The sequence below is a fragment of the Thalia democratica genome, unplaced genomic scaffold, assembly GCF_965202585.1.
Source record: "Thalia democratica unplaced genomic scaffold, ktThaDemo2.hap1.1 HAP1_SCAFFOLD_1412, whole genome shotgun sequence".
Classification (NCBI taxonomy): Eukaryota; Metazoa; Chordata; class Thaliacea; order Salpida; family Salpidae; genus Thalia; species Thalia democratica.
In genome coordinates, this window is record NW_028140277.1 from 1 (window position 1) to 23,225 (window position 23,225).

Consider the following 23,225-nt stretch of genomic DNA (forward strand, 5'->3'; position numbering starts at 1 on the left):
AAAAAAAATTAAACAATAGAATAACAAACTAGTTTATATAACTTAAAAAAAAAGCTATAAAAAAAAACTAATTCTTTCAAAACTTTATTATACACAACTTTACTTACAATTTTCTAATAAAATTATATACACCAAAAACAATAATCCTAGTAATAATATTACTTCTAAGTTATAAACGGGTACATTTTAACTTGTAGATTTAGAACAGCAATTAAACACATTCAAAATTGATAAAAATTTAAAACCGTTTGTTACTGTAAAACTTTAAAGTGTATAAAAATGTTATCAATAAGAGCAAGTTAAAATACTGAACATTCTAAAATTTATTTTAAAACTTATAAATAACCAATAACATTATGTAGTGTTGAAACTAAAATTATTCTAAACTTTTACATTAAAATTATCAATATAGATTGCAAATTAAACTATATACTAATTAACCTATTTACAGGGTTGCCAAAAGTTTCTTAAAAGTTTTATCCAAGTTTCTAAGTTTCTTCCTGGTTTTTGAATGACTTTCGTCCAAAATTCAAGTTACTTCCAGGATTCTTAGGATTTTTTTTGGCAACCTTGTATCTACTTTTATTACTCTTCCTGCATGGTATTCTCTTGGTTTTCATCCTGCATTTCAACATCCATGTTCATGCCATCCATGTTTTGAATCATTTCTTCGAGCGGTATTTGAGGCAAGTCCGTTTCAACTTGAGTATGGTCAGCATCTGTGTTTGTATAGAATAATAATAAAAATAATCTATCTATTTAATGCGGTTATTTTTTCAAAATATAAAAAACGAAACAATACAGATATTTTTTTAGTTTCCTAGCAACCTGTCATCCTTATTAGGTTATTTTTTTTTAAGTTATTTATTTACAATTAAATATAAACATTATGATGTCATACAGACTTTATATGAGTAGATGTTTATTATCAATTTTTAGATCAGTAACTTCCTTAATTATGTGTTCCTGACCTTACATTTTTAACTTAATACTTGTATCAACATACCACATCTAGTTTGTCTTGTGGTGCAAATACTTTCTAGTTATCAAATTTAAATTTTGTTTATTTATATTGTTTAATTATTGTTTACAAACCTTCATTTGCGTAGATGTTGATGTGCTTTCTCATTTCTTCGTCTTCTTCAATGTCTTCAATGAACCTGTGGCGAGTTTAAATAATGGTTAAAAGTTGTGTAAGTAATAAATTTTTATATGTCAAAAAATATTTTTAGGTGATCGAATCTAACTCTCAAAGCTAATGCTGTAGAAATATGACTTAATTTATTAAGAGAATATATAAGATATTTGTAGTTTTGTCAGACTAAAGTTAAGTATAGAGTATTTAGAGTTTATTTTAAATTAGCATCGTTTGTAAATGCTTGCAAATTTGAAAACATGAATTTGGTGTCAAAAATATCTTAAGACTCATTTGATCTTTAGCTTTTGGTTTTTAATGTTTATTTTTTTAATTAAAGTCACTTTTAGAAACATATCATAAGTGTTTCTTGTGATACTACAACGCATTTATTAACATACTGTGATCATATACAACAGGCAGGTAAAACCTAATAATAAATCTCTAATTAGATAATTCTTATTACTTTACTTAAACCAAAAATTACTTCGCTCAATACAATAAATAAAGAGCAGAAAGCAATAGTGAGTTTATTGTTTTTGGTAGAACAAAATGAAGCTTAAGTCAAACAATAAACAAAAATTAACTCAGTTGTTATATAGAAAATTTGATATTTTACCGCTTAGGTAATCTCACCTGTTCATGCCTTCGTTGTTGCCATCGGTGGCAACTGAAGCGGTATCCTCCTCATTGGCCATTCTCTTCAGCTTCCACTTACGAGTGCGCTTCCTGCGTTGCTTGTCGTACACTTTTTTCACTAGGATCTGTTTGGATACAAAAATTAAATACTTTTTAACTAGGATCTGTTAGAAAACAAAAAATTAGACTTTTTTTAACTGATATCTGTTCGGTTATAAAATATTGAATACTTTCTTTACTTTTTACTAATGGGTAAAATTTTCTAAATTCTTGACTTCTATTTACTGAGATGTATTTACTGTGGTTTAAAAATTTTTAAATATTCCAAGTTTTTAAAGGTCTTAAGGAAAATTGTTAAAAAAAACAAGGCTAAAACCTTACAAAATTTATAAGGTATCTCACAAAAAGTCAATTTTTACTTCATATTAACAAAAAAATTAAATTATTTATCGTAAAATATAGCTACCGTGATAAAGCTAGATTTGATTTTTTTAATAAAACAAAACTAGTCCAACCAAAAATATATTTCATTCGAAACTCACAACGTCCGGAAGCACCCCCTTCAAATTGTCCATTTCGGGGTTGTTTATGTTGCTGTTGGCAACGTCCAGCCCCAACACCGAGTCCCCTTCGTTCAACAGGTGACCCAAGTGGGTTCTGCAGTGGATGTACTCGTCAGTCATGCCCAGTTCGCTGGTCCTGACCACGTAGCAGTCCGCTAACACGTGCTGTTGGATATAAAATCTTAAACAAACATGTCATAATTTGGTAGAAAAGTTATGTTTCGTGGATATTAAGTTAATAGTGTGATAAAAATGTTATTATTAGTTGATCACATTGCAGTCAGCTGATGCAAGTCTGTTGGTTGAAATAATAGTATGATAGTAATGACAGAAGATACAGATTAAAAACCTATACAAGGAATAAAGATACCTAGCAGTCCGCTAATATGTGCTGTTTAAAATGATAATTTCAAACAAAATGTTAGTTTCTGCCACGGTTTTTTCAAAATTACTTAAGTTCAAGGCGGGGTTGCCACTGGTTTTTGGCAAATTTTCTCAAGGTTTTTAAAATTTCCTCCATATTTTTTAAAGTGCACGTTTTACGGTCTATGTTTAGTTTAAAATTAAGTTTCAGGTAAAAACTATCTTATATAGTATAACAACATTTAAAAGATAATGTAAAGCTACTTTAGATGTGTTTTTTAATAAAAAAAATGATCTATATGATAGATTTTTGTGTCAAATCGAAATCTTACTAGTTAACATGTTAAACATGTTTATAATTCAAGATTTTCCAGGTTTTTTAATAATTTTGTTCAAAATTCCAGGTTTTTTAGCCTAAACTGTCAAATTTCAGGTTTTTCGACAAGACACATAAATATTTCACAAACCTTTTTTGAGATCATGCCCTTCCCGAGTTTGTGAGGCTGCCTTCTGATTGGGTCGATTTCCATGACAGTGAAATGGCTCAGTGATTTAGTTTCACAAATCGCGCTGAACGTGGGCCTCTCCTTGCCGATATGCCAGTACTTGTCGCTTGGTACTGACGTTACTGTTGAGAAATTTAATTGTAATTTTTTTAGTTTTATTATAAAATAATTAAATATTTTTCATTTGGTACTGATGTTACTATTAAAATATATTGTAATATGTAAAAAAAAGTTATTTTTTTCCTAGGTATTATTTCTACTGTTGTAAAAAAAAAACTTTATTAAAATGTTTCCAATTTTGTATAATAATGTGCCAGTATTTATCGTGTGGCCCCAATGTTGCTGTAAAATCAAAAAATAACTAAAAAACTTTTTTTCAACTATGTATAACAACCAGTAAGTATTTTTCATCAAGTATTAGTTTCACTATTATTCTTTTTTTTGTATAATAACTTGATAGCATTTATAATGTGGCCCCGACGTTACTTTGTGTGAAATTGAACTAAATTTAAGAATTGTGCATTTTTAATTTATACTTTGCCAATATCAGTCACCAGGGTAGGTGGTGCCAATGCATGTGTTCATTTTAATGTATTGAATTTTATGAGAAGTGATTGCGCTTTTGATGCTTACTGAGATTTTCAAAATTTCAAATTTATTTTTCTTGTAGTAAACAGTAAAGGTTTGTCAGAAAACAGTTAATAAATGCTAATAAAGATATAACAAAGTATACTATTGTATATAATTGTAAGTAACTATTGTTAATAATAGATATTGTGTTTAAGTCTAAGGACAATTATAAAAAACTAATAAACTTTGAAATTTAAAAAAAATAAAAAATTTAGAATACATTAGTAATAGTTTTTTTATTTAATCGTCTAGATTTGTTTTTAGAGAAAGTGGTTTTTAATTATAATGCTTTTATCATTCTAATAATAAATATAACAATGGTAGTTAAATTATAAACTTAAGTGTTTTTTTAGCTAATATTTTTGAACTTTTTTTAAAAACAGATTTAAACTTAAGGATAATTTAGTTTGTAAGTTTTATTTTTATATAAAGAAAAAACTTTTTGTTTTTAAAAAATCACATAAAAAAGCTTAAGTATTGATGGTTTCAAAAGAACTTTAATCTTACTCATAAAATTCAACCTCGAAATATAAAATTGATTGACATTTTAGCATGAAAAACTAAATAAAACTTTATTAAAAGTATTTGATTAGGTACTAATTGTAAAACAGAACACTTGATAGTACTAAATGCTCAGATTGTATCTGAATAAAAATAATTTAATAACAAAGAAGTAAATACATGCTATGTTGATTTTCAAAAAAAATACAGGGTGAAGTTGCAATGACCAATAAATTTATACTAATCACTTATAAAAACTGCAATTTTTAAGATAAAAAAAATTATTATATAAAAATCTAGGATTATAAAAACAACGAGCAATATTCTCTATCAACTGAATATATATAAAGTATTAAACAAATCAGATGAATATTACGTTAGTTACCCTGCAACAAAATATAAAAAGTAACTCAAACTAACTTTGTAAAGTGTTGAAATCGATCAAATGAATATTACTGGTGACCCTCAAGCAAATTGCCAGTTGACCGAAATTTCCGAGCTGGTTGGCGAGTTTGCGCGGTAGAACAACGATGTCATCCTGGAAAATATTAAGTAAAAATTAAAAATTGTTAAAAACCATTAAAAAAACTATCTCCGTCTTTTACAACACACTTTGAAAAGATTTTTCGTTTATTAAATAAACATTATCAGTTCTTATTTAAATAGAATTCAAAAACTGTTAAGTTTTTTAAATCAAAAGAGGCAGACTACCTTTTTTCCAACATCTTGATTTCTAAAACATATATAGTTAACAATTTTAAAAATAATAATAACATTAAAAATAACAGGATGTTTTACAATGTGACTTGGTATTTAACTTATAATATTTAAACGATTAACAGAAATCAACAAAAACATGAAACATTATTAAATTAATAACTTTCTTTTAGTAAAACTAAGTAAAGTATTTAAAAATTTCACCATGTACATAAAAATGATTCAAACAATTTAAATCACCGAGCAAACTTGAGGAAGTTCTACGGAATACGAAACTTTGTAATTGTAATTATAAACATGTAAATAAAATAATAATAAAAACATTAAATCACCTTGCAAATTTGTGGAAGTTCTACGGAATACGAAATTTTGAAGTTGTAATTATAAACATGTAAATAAAAATTAATAAAAACATTAGATCACCTTGCAAACTTGAGGAAGTTCTACAGAGTACGAAATTTTGAAATTGTAATTATAAATGTGTAAATAAAAAATAATAAAATATTAAATCACCTTGCAAACTTGCGGAAGTTCTACGGAGTAGGAAATTTTGAAATTGTAATTATAAATATGTAAATAAAAAATAATAAAAACGTTAAATCACCTTGCAAACTTGCCCAAGTTCTACGGAGTAGGAAATTTTGAAATTGTAAGTGTAAATGTGTGAATAAAAAATAATAAAACGTTAAATCACCTTGCAAACTTGCCCAAGTTCTACGGAGTAGGAAATTTTGAAATTGTAATTATAAATGTGTGAATAAAAAATAATAAAACGTTAAATCACCTTGCAAACTTGCCCAAGTTCTACGGAGTAGGAAATTTTGAAATTGTAATTATAAATGTGTGAATAAAAAATAATAAAACGTTAAATCACCTTGCAAACTTGCCCAAGTTCTACGGAGTAGGAAATTTTGAAATTGTAATTATAAATATGTAAATAAAAAATAATAAAAACGTTAAATCACCTTGCAAACTTGCCCAAGTTCTACGGAGTAGGAAATTTTGAAATTGTAAGTATAAATGTGTGAATAAAAAATAATAAAATATTAAATCACCTTGCAAACTTGCCCAAGTTCTACGGAGTAGGAAATTTTGAAATTGTAATTATAAATGTGTGAATAAAAAATAATAAACGTTAAATCACCTTGCAAACTTGCCCAAGTTCTACGGAGTACGAAATTTTGAAATTGTAATTATAAATGTGTGAATAAAAAATAATAAACGTTAAATCACCTTGCAAACTTGCCCAAGTTCTACGGAGTAGGAAATTTTGAAATTGTAATTATAAATGTGTGAATAAAAAATAATAAACGTTAAATCACCTTGCAAACTTGCCCAAGTTCTACGGAGTAGGAAATTTTGAAATTGTAATTATAAATGTGTGAATAAAAAATAATAAAACGTTAAATCACCTTGCAAACTTGCCCAAGTTCTACGGAGTAGGAAATTTTGAAATTGTAATTATAAATGTGTGAATAAAAAATAATAAACGTTAAATCACCTTGCAAACTTGCCCAAGTTCTACGGAGTACGAAAATTTGAAATTGTAATTATAAATGTGTGAATAAAAAATAATAAACGTTAAATCACCTTGCAAACTTGCCCAAGTTCTACGGAGTAGGAAATTTTGAAATTGTAATTATAAATGTGTGAATAAAAAATAATAAACGTTAAATCACCTTGCAAACTTGCCCAAGTTCTACGGAGTAGGAAATTTTGAAATTGTAATTATAAATGTGTGAATAAAAAATAATAAAACGTTAAATCACCTTGCAAACTTGCCCAAGTTCTACGGAGTAGGAAATTTTGAAATTGTAATTATAAATGTGTGAATAAAAAATAATAAAACGTTAAATCACCTTGCAAACTTGCCCAAGTTCTACGGAGTAGGAAATTTTGAAATTGTAATTATAAATGTGTGAATAAAAAATAATAAAACGTTAAATCACCTTGCAAACTTGCCCAAGTTCTACGGAGTAGGAAATTTTGAAATTGTATTTATAAATATGTGAATAAAAAATAATAAACGTTAAATCACCTTGCAAACTTGCGGAAGTTCTACGGAGTAGGAAATTTTGAAATTGTAATTATAAATGTGTGAATAAAAAATAATAAAACGTTAAATCACCTTGCAAACTTGCCCAAGTTCTACGGAGTAGGAAATTTTGAAATTGTAAGTATAAATGTGTGAATAAAAAATAATAAAACGTTAAATCACCTTGCAAACTTGCCCAAGTTCTACGGAGTAGGAAATTTTGAAATTGTAATTATAAATGTGTGAATAAAAAATAATAAAACGTTAAATCACCTTGCAAACTTGCCCAAGTTCTACGGAGTAGGAAATTTTGAAATTGTATTTATAAATGTGTGAATAAAAAATAATAAAACGTTAAATCACCTTGCAAACTTGCCCAAGTTCTACGGAGTAGGAAATTTTGAAATTGTAATTATAAATGTGTAAATAAAAAATAATAAAACGTTAAATCACCTTGCAAACTTGCGGAAGTTCTACGGAGTAGGAAATTTTGAAATTGTAATTATAAATGTGTAAATAAAAAATAATAAAACGTTAAATCACCTTGCAAACTTGCCCAAGTTCTACGGAGTACGAAATTTTGAAATTGTAAGTATAAATGTGTGAATAAAAAATAATAAAACGTTAAATCACCTTGCAAACTTGCCCAAGTTCTACGGAGTAGGAAATTTTGAAATTGTAATTATAATTGTGTAAATAAAAAATAATAAAACGTTAAATCACCTTGCAAACTTGCCCAAGTTCTACGGAGTAGGAAATTTTGAAATTGTATTTATAAATGTGTGAATAAAAAATAATAAAACGTTAAATCACCTTGCAAACTTGCCCAAGTTCTACGGAGTACGAAATTTTGAAATTGTAATTATAAATGTGTAAATAAAAAATAATAAAACGTTAAATCACCTTGCAAACTTGCGGAAGTTCTACGGAGTAGGAAATTTTGAAATTGTAATTATAAATGTGTGAATAAAAAATAATAAACGTTAAATCACCTTGCAAACTTGCCCAAGTTCTACGGAGTAGGAAATTTTGAAATTGTATTTATAAATGTGTGAATAAAAAATAATAAACGTTAAATCACCTTGCAAACTTGCCCAAGTTCTACGGAGTAGGAAATTTTGAAATTGTATTTATAAATGTGTGAATAAAAAATAATAAAACGTTAAATCACCTTGCAAACTTGCCCAAGTTCTACGGAGTAGGAAATTTTGAAATTGTATTTATAAATGTGTGAATAAAAAATAATAAACGTTAAATCACCTTGCAAACTTGCCCAAGTTCTACGGAGTAGGAAATTTTGAAATTGTAATTATAAATGTGTGAATAAAAAATAATAAAACGTTAAATCACCTTGCAAACTTGCCCAAGTTCTACGGAGTACGAAATTTTGAAATTGTAATTATAAATGTGTGAATAAAAAATAATAAAACGTTAAATCACCTTGCAAACTTGCCCAAGTTCTACGGAGTACGAAATTTTGAAATTGTAAGTATAAATGTGTGAATAAAAAATAATAAAACGTTAAATCACCTTGCAAACTTGCCCAAGTTCTACGGAGTAGGAAATTTTGAAATTGTAATTATAAATGTGTGAATAAAAAATAATAAAACGTTAAATCACCTTGCAAACTTGCCCAAGTTCTACGGAGTAGGAAATTTTGAAATTGTATTTATAAATGTGTGAATAAAAAATAATAAAACGTTAAATCACCTTGCAAACTTGCCCAAGTTCTACGGAGTAGGAAATTTTGAAATTGTAATTATAAATGTGTAAATAAAAAATAATAAAACGTTAAATCACCTTGCAAACTTGCGGAAGTTCTACGGAGTAGGAAATTTTGAAATTGTAATTATAAATGTGTAAATAAAAAATAATAAAACGTTAAATCACCTTGCAAACTTGCCCAAGTTCTACGGAGTAGGAAATTTTGAAATTGTATTTATAAATGTGTGAATAAAAAATAATAAACGTTAAATCACCTTGCAAACTTGCCCAAGTTCTACGGAGTAGGAAATTTTGAAATTGTAATTATAAATGTGTAAATAAAAAATAATAAAACGTTAAATCACCTTGCAAACTTGCGGAAGTTCTACGGAGTAGGAAATTTTGAAATTGTAATTATAAATGTGTGAATAAAAAATAATAAACGTTAAATCACCTTGCAAACTTGCCCAAGTTCTACGGAGTAGGAAATTTTGAAATTGTAATTATAAATGTGTGAATAAAAAATAATAAAACGTTAAATCACCTTGCAAACTTGCCCAAGTTCTACGGAGTAGGAAATTTTGAAATTGTATTTATAAATGTGTGAATAAAAAATAATAAAACGTTAAATCACCTTGCAAACTTGCCCAAGTTCTACGGAGTAGGAAATTTTGAAATTGTAATTATAAATGTGTGAATAAAAAATAATAAAACGTTAAATCACCTTGCAAACTTGCCCAAGTTCTACGGAGTAGGAAATTTTGAAATTGTAATTATAAATGTGTGAATAAAAAATAATAAAACGTTAAATCACCTTGCAAACTTGCCCAAGTTCTACGGAGTAGGAAATTTTGATATTGTAATTATAAATGTGTGAATAAAAAATAATAAAATATTAAATCACCTTGCAAACTTGCGGAAGTTCTACAGAGTACGAAATTTTGAAATTGTAATTATAAATGTGTGAATAAAAAATAATAAAACGTTAAATCACCTTGCAAACTTGCCCAAGTTCTACGGAGTACGAAATTTTGAAATTGTAAGTATAAATGTGTGAATAAAAAATAATAAAATATTAAATCACCTTGCAAACTTGCGGAAGTTCTACAGAGTACGAAATTTTGAAATTGTAATTATAAATGTGTGAATAAAAAATAATAAACGTTAAATCACCTTGCAAACTTGCCCAAGTTCTACGGAGTAGGAAATTTTGAAATTGTAATTATAAATGTGTGAATAAAAAATAATAAAACGTTAAATCACCTTGCAAACATGCCCAAGTTCTACGGAGTAGGAAATTTTGAAATTGTAATTATAAATGTGTGAATAAAAAATAATAAAACGTTAAATCACCTTGCAAACTTGCCCAAGTTCTACGGAGTAGGAAATTTTGATATTGTAATTATAAATGTGTGAATAAAAAATAATAAAATATTAAATCACCTTGCAAACTTGCGGAAGTTCTACAGAGTACGAAATTTTGAAATTGTAATTATAAATGTGTGAATAAAAAATAATAAAACGTTAAATCACCTTGCAAACTTGCCCAAGTTCTACGGAGTACGAAATTTTGAAATTGTAAGTATAAATGTGTGAATAAAAAATAATAAAATATTAAATCACCTTGCAAACTTGCGGAAGTTCTACAGAGTACGAAATTTTGAAATTGTAATTATAAATGTGTGAATAAAAAATAATAAAACGTTAAATCACCTTGCAAACTTGCTTAAGTTCTACGGAGTACGAAATTTTGAAATTGTAAGTATAAATGTGTGAATAAAAAATAATAAAACGTTAAATCACCTTGCAAACTTGCCCAAGTTCTACGGAGTAGGAAATTTTGAAATTGTAATTATAAATGTGTGAATAAAAAATAATAAAACGTTAAATCACCTTGCAAACTTGCCCAAGTTCTACGGAGTAGGAAATTTTGAAATTGTAATTATAAATGTGTAAATAAAAAATAATAAAACGTTAAATCACCTTGCAAACTTGCCCAAGTTCTACGGAGTAGGAAATTTTGAAATTGTATTTATAAATGTGTGAATAAAAAATAATAAAAACGTTAAATCACCTTGCAAACTTGCCCAAGTTCTACGGAGTAGGAAATTTTGAAATTGTAATTATAAATGTGTGAATAAAAAATAATAAAACGTTAAATCACCTTGCAAACATGCCCAAGTTCTACGGAGTAGGAAATTTTGAAATTGTAATTATAAATGTGTGAATAAAAAATAATAAAACGTTAAATCACCTTGCAAACATGCCCAAGTTCTACGGAGTAGGAAATTTTGAAATTGTATTTATAAATGTGTGAATAAAAAATAATAAAAACGTTAAATCACCTTGCAAACTTGCCCAAGTTCTACGGAGTAGGAAATTTTGAAATTGTAAGTATAAATGTGTGAATAAAAAATAATAAAACGTTAAATCACCTTGCAAACTTGCCCAAGTTCTACGGAGTAGGAAATTTTGAAATTGTAATTATAAATGTGTGAATAAAAAATAATAAACGTTAAATCACCTTGCAAACTTGCCCAAGTTCTACGGAGTAGGAAATTTTGAAATTGTAATTATAAATGTGTGAATAAAAAATAATAAAACGTTAAATCACCTTGCAAACTTGCCCAAGTTCTACGGAGTAGGAAATTTTGAAATTGTATTTATAAATGTGTGAATAAAAAATAATAAAACGTTAAATCACCTTGCAAACTTGCCCAAGTTCTACGGAGTAGGAAATTTTGAAATTGTAATTATAAATGTGTAAATAAAATAATAATAAAAACATTAAATCACCTTGCAAATTTGTGGAAGTTCTACGGAATACGAAATTTTGAAGTTGTAATTATAAACATGTAAATAAAAATTAATAAAAACATTAGATCACCTTGCAAACTTGAGGAAGTTCTACAGAGTACGAAATTTTGAAATTGTAATTATAAATGTGTGAATAAAAAATAATAAAACGTTAAATCACCTTGCAAACTTGCCCAAGTTCTACGGAGTAGGAAATTTTGAAATTGTATTTATAAATGTGTGAATAAAAAATAATAAAAACGTTAAATCACCTTGCAAATTTGCCCAAGTTCTACGGAGTAGGAAATTTTGAAATTGTAATTATAAATGTGTGAATAAAAAATAATAAAACGTTAAATCACCTTGCAAACTTGCCCAAGTTCTACGGAGTAGGAAATTTTGAAATTGTAATTATAAATGTGTGAATAAAAAATAATAAAACGTTAAATCACCTTGCAAACTTGCCCAAGTTCTACGGAGTACGAAATTTTGAAATTGTAATTATAAATGTGTAAATAAAAAATAATAAAACGTTAAATCACCTTGCAAACTTGCCCAAGTTCTACGGAGTAGGAAATTTTGAAATTGTAAGTATAAATGTGTGAATAAAAAATAATAAAACGTTAAATCACCTTGCAAACTTGCGGAAGTTCTACGGAGTAGGAAATTTTGAAATTGTAATTATAAATGTGTGAATAAAAAATAATAAAACGTTAAATCACCTTGCAAACTTGCCCAAGTTCTACGGAGTAGGAAATTTTGAAATTGTAAGTATAAATGTGTGAATAAAAAATAATAAAACGTTAAATCACCTTGCAAACTTGCCCAAGTTCTACGGAGTAGGAAATTTTGAAATTGTAATTATAAATGTGTGAATAAAAAATAATAAACGTTAAATCACCTTGCAAACTTGCCCAAGTTCTACGGAGTAGGAAATTTTGAAATTGTAATTATAAATGTGTGAATAAAAAATAATAAAACGTTAAATCACCTTGCAAACTTGCCCAAGTTCTACGGAGTAGGAAATTTTGAAATTGTAATTATAAATGTGTAAATAAAAAATAATAAAACGTTAAATCACCTTGCAAACTTGCCCAAGTTCTACGGAGTAGGAAATTTTGAAATTGTAATTATAAATGTGTGAATAAAAAATAATAAAACGTTAAATCACCTTGCAAACTTGCCCAAGTTCTACGGAGTAGGAAATTTTGAAATTGTATTTATAAATGTGTGAATAAAAAATAATAAACGTTAAATCACCTTGCAAACTTGCCCAAGTTCTACGGAGTACGAAATTTTGAAATTGTAAGTATAAATGTGTGAATAAAAAATAATAAAACGTTAAATCACCTTGCAAACTTGCCCAAGTTCTACGGAGTAGGAAATTTTGAAATTGTAATTATAAATGTGTGAATAAAAAATAATAAAACGTTAAATCACCTTGCAAACTTGCCCAAGTTCTACGGAGTAGGAAATTTTGAAATTGTAATTATAAATGTGTGAATAAAAAATAATAAACGTTAAATCACCTTGCAAACTTGCCCAAGTTCTACGGAGTAGGAAATTTTGAAATTGTAATTATAAATGTGTGAATAAAAAATAATAAACGTTAAATCACCTTGCAAACTTGCGGAAGTTCTACGGAGTAGGAAATTTTGAAATTGTAAGTCGCGTTGTGGGTGTCGTGAGATATTAGCTTCTTTGAATCGAAATATCTGAAAATATAAAAAAAAATTGTATATATAAATAAAATTAATATCATAATAGTGTCAAATATTGAAATCTGAAAAAATAAAATTTTGTTGGTTAGTACATATAAATACAATTAACTTTTAATAAATGTTTAATACTGATTTTAAATTTACTAATTGATGGGTTAAGTAAAAAATAAAAGATATTATTACAATACAAATGATACTTTATACATCTAAACTTTCAAAGTTCAAAGTTCAGACTCTTATTTTTTCAATGTTATTATTATTATACATTTGCTTCATAAAAAATATTTTCAACTTTAGTCTAACAATTTAAAAAAAAAATCCTTCCAACTATTTATCAATAGATTACAGATTTTTTTTAAATTAAGATTCAATATCCTACCAATTACAAGTGTCAAACAAAACATGGTTACAAATTTGTTATCAAAAAATTGGAAATATTTCGTATACATTTTTAAAGCTGTTGTTATTGATTTTATAGACTTTCTTAACTAAAACAAGTTATTATTCTTAATTGCATGGCAGAATTTTTTATCAAACTATTTTTTCTTAAATTAAGAACAACGCTCAAATACATTTAAGTTTAAAATCAAGTCTTTCCACTAATAAAGTTTAACACGTTTTGAATAAGTTTGTAAAATGTGTCTTACTTTTAATGTTAAATTAAATACCTGCATGGTAAAATTTTCATGAGGAAATTCTTCAATTTCACGGCGTCTTGGTCCAGAGAATAGAAGAAATCGAGTCCGTCTAAAATTTATTATTTGAAATAAAATAATAAGTATATCGCTAACAAAATGGTTTACTAAAAAGGAATCGAATCCATCTCAGTATTTTTTATAATAGAGTTTGAAAAATAAATTGTTTCATAAATCTAAATAATGAGAACATTATAAGATAAAATATAATTCAGTATAACTGTAAAATTTCAAATGAAAAAGTGGATGTTTACATTCATAAAACTTTATTGAACTTTGAAATGTTTTATTTAAGAATTCTAAAGTAGAAATATTTTTAAAATTGATTCTTTTTCTTCAAATAAAAAATTGTTTGCATATTAAAGTAGTATGTAATAGTTGGAAAATAGTTATATCTTATATAAATCACTAAATAATTTATAAAGTATTCTTTAACATTAAGCTCTTAATTTTAGAATACTTTAATTAAGTACACAAGTGTATATATATTTTCTTACAAACAAAACTAAAAACCAGTACAGATTTTATCTTTGATCATTAAAAAAAATTCAGGCAAAGCATTATTTAACATTAAGCAATAAATTATGCTAAATTTTCAAATGTTAAAATTAAGTAATATCTTACTATTGAATGTATATTTATTTTCCTGAAACTAACTAGATTGCTTGCTGATTTTAGTGGTGTTGGCATATTAGTTTAGTACTTTAATTTAATATTTAGAGTATATTTATTTTCTTGAAAACTAACTAGATTGCTTGCTGATTTTAGTGGTGTTTGCATGCATGTTGTATTTCAGCAACACTTGTTCCAAGTAGTAGAACGTTCTTTTGCGTGTCACTTTTTGTCTGACCTACAAAATATGAAAATAGTAAGTATAATGTAATAATCTCAAGTCTGGCATATAAATGTTTCTAAATAATTAGTGTTTAATAAATAATATAATTTTGTTAAGTTTTTATTATATATAAAAAATACATTAAGATAGTAAGTATATTGTAATAAGTTTAGGTCTGGAATATAAATATTCCTAAATAGTTAGTGTGCCAAGAGTGTGCAAACGCTAAGCAAGCTGGAGGAAAAAAAAGCATGAATAGAAACAAAAATCTACTTGTAAACCAAAAAAAAAAGTTATAAAAAACTAAAAAAGTAAAACGCGAAATAAGATGGAAAAAATACTAATTAAATGAAATATAATGAAGTAAGATAAGAAAACAATTAAACAAAATTTTTAATTAATACTATCAAAAAAAGTAATTTTACATAAATAGAATAAACTACTGTACATGAAAACTTGTATTTAATCTGCTGTCTGAAGATAATAATTAACATTAACTAATCTTTTAAAGTTAAAACTAAAAAAAAAGCTTTCAACGAACATATAAACATATATAAACAATAAGAACAAAACAATTAACTTGTACACTACTAAACTGAGTACTTAAAAACAAAATTATTAAACTTAAAGGTAAATGGTAAATATATAAATAGTAGCAAAACAATTTACTTGCACAGCTGACTTCCAGAAATCTTTAGCTTCTACACGGTGGCAATCGATACACATTTGGTTTGAAACGATGAACTCAACTTCGAATTCTTGTTCCAAACATGCGTTTCCTTCAATCTGAAAAAAATATTCAAATTATAAGATTTTTTTAGTAAGTGTTAGGGGTAACAGTGATGTTTAAATAAATATTATTTAGTAAAAAAAATTGAAAATTTTTGGTGGAAATTGTGCGCAGGTGGAAATATACCATTTTTTGTGTCTAATCAAAATCATTTTACATTTTTTATCATTTTACATGTAAAAAATGTTCAAAATTAAGGTTTTACTACTAATTTTAGTGATTTTTGTTCAAAATTCCAGGTTTTTCCAGGTTTTCGTTTTTTAAACTTTTAATTCTACGTTCTTTTTTACCAAAATTGTCAAGTTCTAGGTGTTTGGCAACCCTGTTATAATCTATAAATTATAGAGTAGTAATTAGTATAATTACTTATATAGAATAATTTTTACTAAATTAGCTGACATTTGTTTTCATAGAAGGACTTATCTTAAATACTTCAATCAATTTTTTTAAAGTCTTATTTAAAAGGATTTTCGATAAAACTTTTTAGGACTTTCAAATAATATTAAGAAACCTAAACAACTAAATAAAATAAATAATCAACACTTCTTAAATTTTAATTAACTTTTTGGACATACGTTAGGGTACTCGAAATAAACTGTATCAATCTGTTTTTTTAACTTGCACTTTAATCTGGTTTAAGTATAAACTTACTCATAAAACAATATTTATAAATTAAAATAATCTCACTTATAATATACAGAAAAACTTTTTTTATCCTGGAAATTTTTTATTCGACATAGAAAACATTTTAGTAACCTGTTTCTGAACTTGCACTTTTATCTTCACTCTTTTGGAGTGAGGCTCGGTCCAAATGAACCAGGCCTTGATGAACCTGACCCTGGATAGTGAGGGTTTCAGTTTCTTCAGGCAGATATCAAGTAGCTCCTTGCTCTCCAGAGATGCCGCTACGTAAGAGCTTGGCGGTGACAGGTACCTAAAGATTTATATTTTATGAATATTAAATACTATATAATAGAGTTTTTCTTAAGTTTTATATATCCTTATATAAAATAATTTAATTTTCTATAAAACATTGTTTTATTAGTTCCAAAAAATATTAAGTCTGGAAGTATTTTGTTGAAGAACTTAATTTTATTTTGATAATGCTCTGAAAATCTATGTTTTTACAAAGTAAGTTATTTTTATTTAAACTTTTCCACTAATAGAAAACTTTGAAAAATAATTTATGCAACTAAGATGCAATTATAGATGTGTGGGTTTAATTAAATTTATAAGAATTACTATGTTGATAAATACTAGTTATAAGTTTTGGTTTTATAGCAATTACATTGCTATAAAAGTTTTATTAAGTTTAAAAAATGTTCATTAAAAGTATTACAGAAAATATTATAACACTTAAATGAAAATAAAATCTTCACAATTTCTACAACAACTTTCACATTTTCTGTTTTAATATAACCAGTTAGTATACAGTTGTTTTAATTTTAATGATTCAAATTTTTAATTGTAATGAAGCAACTTTCAAATGAAACATAAAATTAATACTAAAAACCTTTACCAATTTCTATACAATATAAATTGTGGTTTCTATACAATTTTACTAAAAACCAAACAACTGAAGTTTTCAAGTACAAAAAACTTTTAACTTAAACCATTTGAAAAATAACATAACAATCACAAAATTATAATAAAAACCTTTCGCAGTTCCTGCAGTGAACGAGCGTGGACTGCTTGGGGATCCCTTCGGTGATGTCTTCCGTCAGGCGCAAGCAATCCGCGCAGACATTTCTCTCGTTTCTGTGTATCAGCACCCCACACAGGCAGCATGGTCTGTTTGAAAAAAATTACATATTGAATAATTAATCTACTGTGCAAAATATTCAAATTAATCAGTATCAGTTTAGCATTTAAGTAACATGGTTTGCTTAAAAAATAAACTAAATATATTACATAATAATATCAAAATAAATCAGTATCTGCTCCTCACATAAACAACATGGTCTGTTTAAAAAAAATTATATATTTAAAAATTTAATATACTGTGTAAAACATTGAAATAAATTAGTAACAGCTTTCCATTTAAGTAACATGGTTTGCTTAAAAAATAAATTAACATATTAAATAATAATATTAAAATAAATCAATATAAATTCTCCACGCAGGGTTGCCGTTGGTTTTTGAGAAATTTCTTCCAAATTTTTGAATTTCTTCCAGGTTTTTGAAAGTACACGTTTTTTGGGTCTATTTTTAGTATAAAGTTAAGTTTGAGGTTTAAAACTGTGTTAAGTAGTATAACAACATTGAAAAGATAATGCAAAGCTGCTTTAAATGTGTTTTTTTTTTCATAAAAAAAAATTTTGATGATGACAAAAAAAATTTGTATATATGATATATTTTTTGTGTCAAATTAAAATTTTACTACTCAACATGTAAAAATTGTTTAAAATTCTAGGAGTTTCCAGGTTTTTTAGCCTAAATTGTCAAACTCTAGGTTTTTCCAGGGTTCCATGATTTGTGGCAACCCTGCCCACATAAAAAGCATGATCTGTTTAAAAAATATACTGATTACATTAAATAACAAATTTAAATTAAATCAGTATCCAGGTGCTCAGTTAAGCAGCATGGTTGGTTAAATAGTAAATCTAAATATAACAGATAATAATATTAAAATAAATCAGTATTAACTTTCTACATATTTTAATATTAAAATATTTATTAAATGCACCAAACAATAAACTTACACCACTAGATATAAACCCCTGAATCAACTCTCCACACAGGCAACACAAACAGTTTATTGTTTTTAAATAAGTTAAACAAATAAAGCAATATTTAATAACAAAATAATTCACTATTAATCCCTAATATTAGCAACATGGTTAAATTTGAATTTCAATTAAAAATTTTAATAATGATTTGTATAAAACCAGTGAAGCAGAAATGCACATAACTTCCAAAAATATAGCAGGTCACATTTTAAGTCAAAAATAAGTCCTGAGTCATCCTGAGATTTTTGCAATACTTTTTAAAATTAATCTTTTCAAAATCAATAAATATCAAGCTTTTCAACAATATTGGTTATAAAATAACAAAATATCGAAAGTAAATCGTTTAAATCTCAATCAAAATCTAGATAAGTTACCATAAAATTTTCTGAAGTCCTAAAACTATTTGGAGTTTTTATTAACAAAACTATCCAGAGTCAGCCTGGGTATAGAAAACAAATTCAACGTTTCCTTAGTTTTACTGAGTCATCCTGAGACTATTTTAAATTTCAAAACATCATGAGTTATTCTGAGTGTGTGGCAACCCTGACATAGTCTGGTTATTTTTATAAGTATAATAAAACACATTAGTTTATTAAATCAGGGTTACTCAATTTTGAAGTTAATTAACTATTCAAAATCAATAAAAACCAAGCTTTTGAACAAAGATATTATAAATTATCAAAATATTGAAACTAAAACAACTAAGTCATTTACAGTCTTGAAGAAATACTTGACTGTGATTTTCTAAATACTTTTAAATATGTTTTTTTTTTTACACAAAATGTCCTGAGTTATCTTTATTTTTGTGAAAAATTTCAAACTAACTTGAGTTAGCCTGAAATATCTTGACATAAAATAAAATCAAACTGACCTGAGTTATCCTGAGTGTGTGGCAATCTTGTTAATTGTACTTTTATTATTTTTGGTTTATCTGGTAGCAGTGATTATAAAGTAAAGCTTTTGGTTTATTTTTCAGTTAAAGTATTTTTATATTGCTTGGGATTATAAGTTCAGAATTTTCCCTATTAAAATTTTAAAATGTTGATATTATGTTTTACTAAGTAGAATACCACAGAATTATCAGTCTGTAATTTTCATTATGTTATTGTAATTTTGAAACACAGAGTTCTGAATTTTAACTCTGACTACATACTGACCATGCCATTTCCATTATATTAAAATTTCATTGACTATGAAATCAATGTAGCAATATTTTAGCTTACTTTTTAAATTGTGATTTACACTTGAAATTATCACTGTTTTATTATTCTTAAAAACTTTAATCTTTGGAACATCATAAAATTTTTCTGTAGCTTAATTTCAACTTTTTCTTTTTTCTTTTAAATGTAACTATAACAATGTTGTTTTCAACAAATTGTTGCAGTTGAAATGACATAATCAGTATTTATAAAATATTTAAGATTGTAAACTTGATGGTTTTAAGATTTACCAAATGATAGTGGTTGGAAATTGACTTTATTAATAAGTTTTTTTAATTTATTTTTTACTTAATTCAGGGTTGCCACTCTTTAAGCCAAAAAATCTTCCCTGAGTGACCTAAAATTTCCCTGAGTAACCTTAAATTTCCCTGAGTTTCCCTGAGTATTTTTCAAATCTTAAAAAAAAAATTTCTCTTCTAACACAAATTATTAATACCTTATTCTCATTTTTCTTCTTTAACAATAAAAGGAAGGATGTATGTGTATGCTTCTGCATTTAAATTTATGAAAATAACTGTTTTCAAAAACTCAATCTTAAAAGGTTTAAACCAATTAAAAATTAAAAACTAAATTTTTGCACAACTTTGTGTAAACTTGTTAGTTAAGGGCATAGGGAGGGTAAACACCCTTTTTTGGTTTTTGACCTTATTTTATATAGTTTTTACTAAGCTACAAGATGGTTTTTACAGATTTAAAATTTTCAAAATAATTTTTGAGATATAGCCGGTCAAAGTCGGAAGCAACAATAGGTTCCTTATGGGAGGCACAAACTAAAACGGCACATAACTAGAAATTACTAAAAATCTATCTTCTCCTAGGTTTTTTGAGATAACTACCTCAAAAATTACTACTTTTGAACAAAATATTGAAACTGGATTAACTAAACCTCATTCTAGATCTAGAAAAAAATTTCCCTGAGATTTTCAATAACTTCCCTGAAATTTAGAGAAAAAATCAAAACTTCCCTGAGTTTCCCTGAGTTAAAAGAAAAATGCCAAAATTCCCTGATTTTCCCTGAGATTCCCTGAGTTTCCCTGAGATTTTTTACAGTTTGAAAATTCCCTGAGATTCCCTGATTTCTCTGAGTTCCCTGAGTGTGTGGCAACCCTGTTAATTTTAACTTTATTAATAAATTACTGTCATTTACTATTACTGCTTTATATAATAAAGATTGAGATATAAATATATACGATATGATGTTTGAGAGTTTTATTTATTTCTTAAGGAAGGCACATTTTAAAAAGTAAAAAAACTACTTAAATAATCATATATCTACTCCTACAATTTTTTGCTATATTTTTAAAACTTTTTCAGTCTAGTTATTATTAAATTAAAAGTATACACCTAATTTTTAAATAGTTTATTATCTTATTTTTCATAAGCAAAGAGTTTACAGAAGACATGTCACAAGAGGTTTTCAATAAAGAAAAGATATATTCAAGGTTAATTGAGGACAATCTGTTTAGTAATTAAAATATAGATAAAATCACTACTCCAATGTAATTCATCAAATCAACATATAATATTAGAGAAAAGTTATACTGATGCTGTTTTTTTTAATATTATAAAATTAGTTTTTTTTTTTGGAATAACATAAAAGTAAAGTTTTTTAATGGTAAAACTACAAAAAATTAATATGTGAGTTTTTTTTTAAACTTTTTTTCTTTTTATAAATAATATTTTTAACCCCTGATGGTATAGGGTCCTAATGACGGATTTGAAAACTCTCTGAGCTGAACTTTGAAAGATCAAAACCCATGGCTGACAAATATACAAAATAAAAACAATGTCACCTAGATAAGAAGTAATACTAACCAATTTTGAATTATAAATAGGCCAAATTTTAAACAATCACATATATATTTAAAAAATTGAACTCACATCAAAAGTGCTTGACTATTACCAAATCCATTTGTGACATACTCCATCCTTTTTGTTTTCTTTAGTCTTTCTAATAGTATGTAAAAATAAATAAATTATTATAGAAACCTGTGTGTTTGACTAAAATGGGCTTTTTTGTATTAAGCTTTGGTGAACAAAAAAAATAACACAGGGCAAAAACCAGAACGTAAATTATTTTTACAAACTGTATATTATTAAAACACTTAGTTTTATTAGTTTAAATCAGTAAGTGTAAATTATTACAAAACTTTCATTTACTTAAAACCATTATTTGATATTCCGAAAACTCAAATTCTGTATTTTTTATATATAAACAAAAATTATTAGACTGACTGTATAAGTCTCTTACTTGTCAAAATCTGTAGTGCTCTTACAGGGTTATAGAACAAAAGGTGAGTAGCATAATGGCAGTTGTTTGTTAAAATATTTTTAAAGTATTCTTTTATTAAATAGCTAAACATTTTGGAAAGAACGCACGAGCGAATTTACTCAAATGAGGAAAAGTATACTTAAAGGTCAGTCTAATTTACATATTTGCTGAGGCAGAAATTTTCTAAAGCTTTTTTTACTTTTTTATTTATACCATTATCCGTTACTGACCTTGCCCAAACATGTTAGAAATAAATCAAAAAAAAAAATTAAACATTAATTAACACCAAATATAATATAAGAAAAGCTTTTTTTTTATGACTCAGCAAATATTCAAGTCAGACTGAACTTTAAGTATACTAGCCTAAAAAAAGTAAAACCATATTATCATACAACTTTTTCTTCGCAAAATTAATCTTTCTTTTTTTTCTTTTTCTTTTTTCTTTCAGGGTTGCACAAGAAACAAGCCTAAACACACTTCTAATATGTACTCATGATAACTTTAATACTTAAATTAACAAAACAACTTGTTTAGATATTTTATGTATACTTGGTTTATTAAAAGATCTAGTTTTACATTATAAGCTGTTATACTTAGCAATCTTAGCTACAACTGATTTATAAAACTCCTTATTCTATAATACAGTTGTATTTTTAGATACTTTTGGTTGAATTTTCTAGTTAGTGTCATTTAGTGTACATTTAACTCTTAACAATTCATTGTAGCTTTATAACTTTTTTTTTCACCAAAAATATCAGTCTGAGAAAAAAACAAAAAGTAATTTTCAATTTAACTATTACTGTGAACTGTTCAAAAACTATGTAATACTAGTTTATATATCTTGATAACAAATCCATAATATATTCTTAAAGTATAAAAATACAGTTATATAGATTTAAAACTGTCAGTCAATCAACTCAATACAAATAAATATAAAGGTAAAAGTTTAAACTAGTAAAAACAAAATAAAAATAAATTAAAACTAATGAAGTCAAGAATATTTTATATTTTCAATTCTGGCTTCAGTTCTTATATTATGGAAGAAGGGGTTCAAAATTTATTAAACTTGCGAATCAATATTGTAATACCGGTTGTATTAATGAAACATAACAACTTTAGTAGAAGTTCTGTTCAAAAATACATTTTAACTTATGTACATACTTATAACATAAAAGTTTAAAATGAAAATAAAAACTCCATCTACACTTAAATTGTAAAACAAAAATCCAACTAAACATCATAAGATGTTACTCTTAGGACTCTTAGCTACATTTTTTTCAGGGGTCGCACAGGAAACCATTTTCAACACGCCCCTGCTGTAACAATCTCTAACTTAAAAAAATGTAAAATGCTCTAACACTAAAGGTGAGCGGT

The 23,225-nt window shown here is 26.2% G+C and overlaps 1 protein-coding gene across 1 annotated transcript; it reads right to left on the reverse strand.

The window, feature by feature from the left end:
- Nucleotides 1-392: 392 nt before the first annotated feature.
- LOC145848425 (60S ribosomal export protein NMD3-like) lies at nucleotides 393-21,525 on the reverse strand. Its single transcript, XM_082953898.1, has 13 exons — nucleotides 21,461-21,525; nucleotides 17,287-17,421; nucleotides 16,387-16,564; nucleotides 15,510-15,626; nucleotides 14,753-14,855; nucleotides 13,979-14,057; nucleotides 13,208-13,304; nucleotides 4,758-4,875; nucleotides 3,168-3,328; nucleotides 2,317-2,502; nucleotides 1,772-1,899; nucleotides 1,096-1,160; nucleotides 393-719 (listed from the first exon to the last, which is right to left on the reverse strand). Exons 1-13 carry the CDS (start codon nucleotides 21,505-21,507, stop codon nucleotides 586-588), a joined length of 1,548 nt encoding a protein of 515 aa, XP_082810024.1. The 5' UTR covers nucleotides 21,508-21,525; the 3' UTR covers nucleotides 393-585.
- Between the last annotated feature and the right edge of the window lie 1,700 nt (nucleotides 21,526-23,225).

What these genes read in the sequence shown, in the direction of transcription:
- LOC145848425 (XM_082953898.1), bottom strand. Translation starts at nt 21,507, where the DNA reads ATGGAGTATGTCACAAATGGATTTGGTAATAGTCAAGCACTTTTGAT. An exon ending in AGGGCATGATCTCAAAAAAG is followed by an intron (nt 2,503 to 3,167) that starts GTTTGTGAAATA and finishes TATATCCAACAG; the next exon opens with CACGTGTTAGCGGACTGCTA. An exon ending in AACAACGAAGGCATGAACAG is followed by an intron (nt 1,161 to 1,771) that starts GTGAGATTACCT and finishes AACTCGCCACAG; the next exon opens with GTTCATTGAAGACATTGAAG.